Genomic DNA, 6,029 nt, shown 5'->3' on the forward strand with positions numbered 1-6,029 from the left:
AAGCACAGTAAAAATTATTGCATTCATCTCATCAGTGATTGACAGACAAACAGACCATGTAATATGCCAAAAAAAAAGAACGCTGCTGGGTTATAACGTCAATTCTGGCGAGGTGCTAAACAAACCTCAAATAAATTTTGCATCACTTAAAAGTGCTATAAAAGGTGCCCACAATCTCATAAAAAAAGAAGTAGGTCCCAACACACATATATACATACCATCTGCTATGGACTCTTCGAGTTTCCCTCACAGAGCTTATCAAAGGGGAATAGTAAAAAGCAAATTGACTCATAGGAAAGTGGCTTCCCAATAATCCCATTCCCAATTTCCAGTGTAAAAAGGTTCAGTGTACAACCCAGCATCATCCTACACCATTCCTTAAATAGTCTATTAATGAGAACATTCCATGCGGAAGAATGCCACAGTCGTTGTTGGTAAGGCATACAGCAGAAATAATTCATAAGATCTCCTTGGTACAAATTGCCAAAGAAAATCAGACGTTTAAAATTGTGATCAAACAATATAACAAAGGAAAACAGAACATACAGTGCTTTGGTGGCGACTGGGAGGAAGGAGAATCAGGTTATTGCTCTGATCTGGGACAGGAACTGGATCTGTATTGCAGATTGAAATGCTTTGAATGTCTCGCGATCAGTCAGAAGGAAAGGTGAGTAAAAGTGTTTGTGTACCTTCTCTGTACAAGGCACTGACAAATGCTAAACGAACTTGATGAAAGACACTTCCAGCCAAAGGTCATGCCACGGCGGTCTCTATTAAAGGAATTCAGGAAGGCCGGCGAAAGAGGAAGTGATAAATGGGAAGTCCAGATGCGACGTGAACAACCTGTCAGGGTCGATGGACCTCCTGCAAATGAAAAGTCTTTGGAAGTGAACCACAGGAAATGAAGGAGATGAACCGTCCCCACAGGATATTACGACTTATTCTTCTGATATTAATGCGCAGTAAAGACCGGAGGGTGAGTTTGATGATGGCCGGTTACCAGTGAAGCCGTCAAAAATAAGTGAAGCACGTCAGAGGAATTCGCTCCTCCCGGTGTCCGAGTCCAGCGGTGTATCAGCAGCTTGGTGATGTTGTGATGGGACTCTGTAGGTACGTGAGGCTGTTGGGCTGGCTGTGCGTCACCACTGACACGGGGAAGCTGAAGATGGAGGAAGACTTGGGGCCTAGAGTGGCGGAAGGGCTGGCGGCCTCTACAGAACAGGAAGTGGCCAGGACCTGCGACTCAAACTGCAGGAGCTGACCCATGAAGCTAAAGTTGGGGGAGATGATACTGCGCCGCTGTTTCACGAACTCGAAGGCCTCTTCCAGACGCACCCGCTTCTTCTTCATCAGGTACGCCAGGCAGATAGTGGCCGACCGCGAGATGCCGGCCTGACAGTGCACCAGAACACGGCCGTTGGAATCTTTGACAGAGTCTGAGGAAAGAGCAGAGAGTTTTGTTAAGCACAGATAAAGCTCCTCAGATGAGTCATCTTACCGCATAAGCAGTGAAGCTGAAGCCCGCAACTTTTTGAAACATCATTAAAAGCAATTAGGCATATGTTGCTTCGAAAACATTCGAGTTCATTCAGCAAACAATTAGTCAGACTGATTCGAAAAAGAACCTGACTTTGTGAATCTTTTAGAACTAGCTATTCATTAAATAAACCGACGCAGACAACTTAAGGTTTTGTGAATAAAAATGTGCATGCAGCCCTCGAATGAAACTCAATACAAAATATTTTATGTCTCATTACATTCAGTTCAGGCTGCAATCTCACAATCCCTACTTGGATAAAAAACAATTTTAAATTTGTGCTTGAAACATGTCTGGAGATTAAACAGTGAAAACTAGACTGACTATGAAGGTCAACCAAATTATTATTATTACACTGTATTAACTTACAGTGCAAATGTAAAGTGTTTTTCAATCAACACTGGATTTAATTATCTCCTGTGCATCACTAGAATCAAAAAGCCTATCCAATCAAACAAGAGGGTTTCTGATTGACATGTAAAACAACCAATCAATAAAACGATTAGTAATTTATGAAAAGATACAAATTAAATAAATGAACAATTAAATCTAAAATAAACCATAGCTAAAATGAAATCATAAAATCAAGAAAATACAATATTTTCAAAACTATAATATCCCTGTTACTAGTTAAACATTTTGATATACACAATGATCCGTGTGTATTATTACCACTCAAAACACCCAATAAGGACAATGCATTTCTAGAAATACATGTATAACTGGTTATTACATGTTCACCCAAAGCTGATAGTCACAGTTGGACAACAAACACTCAACACCCCGGCAAAATGGTCTGGGGTGGAATTCACGCTCATAAACACAGACACCTCCTGCTATAACTAATAAGCTGCTAATTAACAAAAAAAATGACGTGCATGGAACAAAGAGAAAATAACCTCGATATCAAAACATTAGTCAGATGTCTTTCTTCGTGTGCACTTGACTGTCTGCATATATGCCTTTGCACAGCCATACACACCCAGATCTGAGGTAACTCCAGTATCAAGGCACCCCTGAATGGAGGATGAGTCAGACTCTGGTCCCTAAGCTCTGCACTCTGACGCATACATACAAGCACACACACACACCTAGGACGGTGCGATCAAATGCGGCAAGCCTTCTTGTGGGCCTAGCTTTAGTGCAGAGGATGCTGAGCTGAAATTGGATATACAGGATCCCCCCCCAACCTCCCTCAGTTGCGGAAACCCTTTTATAAGGAAGACCCACCCATACCGCAGAATTCCTCCTGTATTTTGCACCTTTGGGCCTTTCATTTTCATCATTGCGTTTATCTATATATCAAAACACATTCAAACATATTCTTCAAGCTTATTTATGCTACATGCATAAATGACCAAGCTGAGCTATTGCAATGGGTGCTAGCCTAAAAAGGAGGGTGTAATTGTTGCAAAAGCTCTGCAATGCAGATCAACGTTTTAATTGCTGATTAAATGCATGTCATTTGCAGTTAAAAGGACCTATAACGACCAAGACTAATTTACGAACCAACGGTTACACCTACCCTAACCATCCAAACCCCAATTTACATACATACATGCATACAAAAAATAAAAATAAAAATATATTATTTTTTATTACAAATAAAAAAAAAATCATCATACCTATAAATTCAATGGCTTCAATGAACCAAGAGCTGATGTCCTCCTTATGGTTGTCTTCCACCGGGATACACTTGTACTGGTAATCCCCTTCAAAATGGTTTGGGCAGTTTGAAGATACATTCAATAGAGCAGAAATGCCCATACGATCTAGCATGTCCTTTTTAGACGCATGGAGAGCACTGCCAAGAAATAAAAAGGGGAGGATTTCCACAGGCCCACCCTGTAATAAAAAAGGGACAAAAACTTAATTAATAATATTACATATAATAATAATAATAATGAATGCATTTATTAATTAAAATCTAAATGGTTTTATTAATTTGTCCTTATATTCATAAAATTACAGGCCCTTCTCAATAAATTATGAAAAGAATTTATAACAGATTACAACATAATCAGGCCACTTACACCTCTATTTGCTATAAAAAGGTCACTCTAAAAATGTCCAGTTTATTTATTCGGGAAATTCGTATTGATTTGGCCCGCTGTTATGTCATTGATGGCCTGCTTAACAAGCTGTAGAGACAGGAAGTGATCGATGTGGGAATCAACACTGAAGCGTACTGGAGTGTCTGACACAGTACACCCCCGTTACAGAGGAAGGCCGGACGAACGCACTCAAAAGTACTGCTATATCAGCCGGAAAGAGCAGCGGATGACAGCAGTCAACAGGACGTTTAATGTTACACAATGCTGCCCATTAGCTGACCTCAAAGTATCCAGCGCTGCTAATGTAGTTACCTGGTCATGCTGGGGAGTTGCGCAGAAGGTGCAGCTGGTCTCCACACTGGACTGAGGGCTGGATACGGGCAGGGTTTTGGTTTTCAAACAGTAATCGGGATACTGTGTGGAAAATCTGTCGTAGCCTCCTATAAAGTGAAGAAGAAAAAAAAACACGTTAATGCATTTGTCCAAACTGTATCCAGCTTAAATATCTAATATGAACTGCTGGCCGTTTAAAGGGGTTTTAGGACTATAGCCAGACCAGCTTGAATCATCTAACCGAATTTTATTTGTCCTTAATTGGTATTTGAATGGGATATTTTTTTATTGTTTTGAGGTCAGACAGAGGTTGCACTTCTACACTTAAGATACCACCTTAACACAATTTTCACATTTCAAGAATACAAAGATAATGCAGTAAATGACTGATCACTTGTAACATTTATTTACCATGATAATCTCCAAAAAAATAACTCAGATATTACATTTTAATTTAGGCCCATTATTTTCAGGCAAGCCGTATAACATTTTGAATAAAAATAGACAGCCTTAAATTATTATCAAGCCTTGCAATTTAACACATTAAAAATGCATACATTTTTAAAATGCAGGAATATCTAAAAAAAAAAAAAAAAAAAGTGAGGCATATGTTGGATTGTGTCTATGAACAGGTGGAAATTATTGACAAGGTGAATACTCTCTTCAGAATGTGGGAGCTGGTTTCTAAATGATCAAACAGCTCAAGTTGGAACATGTTAGCTGGTCAACCAGCAAATGACCAGCCCGGACCAGCTTAGTGCATGTTCCAAAAAAAGCTAGGCTACTATCTTAAGCTGGATTTTCCAGCAGGGAATACATTACATCATTATCTTAAGAGCAGACATGATGCTTAGATTTAACCACAGTCAAAACATCTATACAACAGATATTTCAGAGCATGCAGCATTATTTCAAATAATACAGTTGCATCAAGAAATACAATAACACAATTATTTTTTTCCGTGTAGTGTAGATTTGAATTTACCTTTTAGCAGATAGACTTCTGTCCTATATGTATCCCTACACAAAGCGTTATGTACGAGGGTGATTGTGCTGTCTTCTCTCATAGTGTTTGTATCGGAGGTCCGCTCATCGTACAAGATCACGGCGGAGTACAGCCCTGATTTTAGACGGGCTCTCGCTTCGTCGTCACCGGACAGAATCTGGTCCAAACTAACGGAGCCTTTCGCTCGCCTCCGAACTATCGTGTTACAGCGAATATTTACGGCACCGCGAAGGTGACCTGCGCTGAACGCTAGGAACGATCTGCAGTCCAAAAGAAGACATTTCGCACTGTCGTCCTTCATCAACCTCTTCAAAACGCTGCAATCCATTTCACTAAGTTCGTCCATTGTGACCATTTTCCTCCTCCGATGGGGACTGGTCACGGTCAAATTGTGGTTTAATGAAAATAATACGTCAAATCCAGCGTTGCCAGTGCGCAGTGTAGCCTAATGTTGTGTTACCCTCCTGAGAGCTTTACTACCAGAGGCAGTTCTCTTTCCGTTTTATGAATGGGCTTCAGACGATCGCTCCATAAAAGGATCGCGACGTCACAATGGAGATGACGTCTGCTACGAGCTCCATTCACAGGCGCTCTTCATTCATGAGAGTCAGCGACGATCGATGGTGACCGCCGTCACCTTCTAAACCAGAATTCAGCCATCGAAGTATTTGCTGAAATTAAATTTGAAGAATGTCTAAATTAAACAATACGTGAAAAGAGGATCCATTAACATGGATGATACACACACGGCAAAACGACGACCAAATAAAGCGCTTGTAAACAGGAATTCACTGTACACAATTTTATTGGAACAAGAATATTAAAATATCATATAAAATCTGTTAATTAGTTAACTGTAAAATATTTTTATATGTGTGTATATATATATATATATATATATATATATATATTGGACATGTAATGTATTGTTTTCTGTAAGCATTTAGAAGCACATATGAATTGTTATAATTTAAGGGAAAATTATAGTCTATTATATTTTTAAATACTTTTTTCAGGCTTTTAAAAAAAGTTAAAAGTGCAATTATTGAAAAAGGGGTCTTCCCATAATTCTCTTCGCGAACCATCTCATTTGTTTACA

The 6,029-nt window shown here is 39.4% G+C and overlaps 1 protein-coding gene and 1 long non-coding RNA gene across 2 annotated transcripts; one reads left to right on the plus strand and one right to left on the minus strand.

The window, feature by feature from the left end:
• Positions 1–906: 906 nt before the first annotated feature.
• LOC130102269 (uncharacterized) lies at positions 907–1,269 on the plus strand. Its single transcript, XR_008809173.1, has 2 exons — positions 907–995; positions 1,063–1,269. It is a non-coding gene; the product is annotated as an uncharacterized LOC130102269 (long non-coding RNA).
• Positions 1,057–5,429, minus strand: dusp4 (dual specificity phosphatase 4). Its single transcript, XM_056268252.1, has 4 exons — positions 4,910–5,429; positions 3,904–4,031; positions 3,163–3,382; positions 1,057–1,436 (listed from the first exon to the last, which is right to left on the minus strand). Exons 1-4 carry the CDS (start codon positions 5,283–5,285, stop codon positions 1,075–1,077), a joined length of 1,086 nt encoding a protein of 361 aa, XP_056124227.1. The 5' UTR covers positions 5,286–5,429; the 3' UTR covers positions 1,057–1,074.
• Between the last annotated feature and the right edge of the window lie 600 nt (positions 5,430–6,029).

The sequence above is a fragment of the Rhinichthys klamathensis genome, unplaced genomic scaffold (genome assembly GCF_029890125.1).
Source record: "Rhinichthys klamathensis goyatoka isolate OS25496 unplaced genomic scaffold, OSU_Roscu_1.1 h1tg000270l_1, whole genome shotgun sequence".
NCBI lineage: Eukaryota > Metazoa > Chordata > Actinopteri > Cypriniformes > Leuciscidae > Rhinichthys > Rhinichthys klamathensis.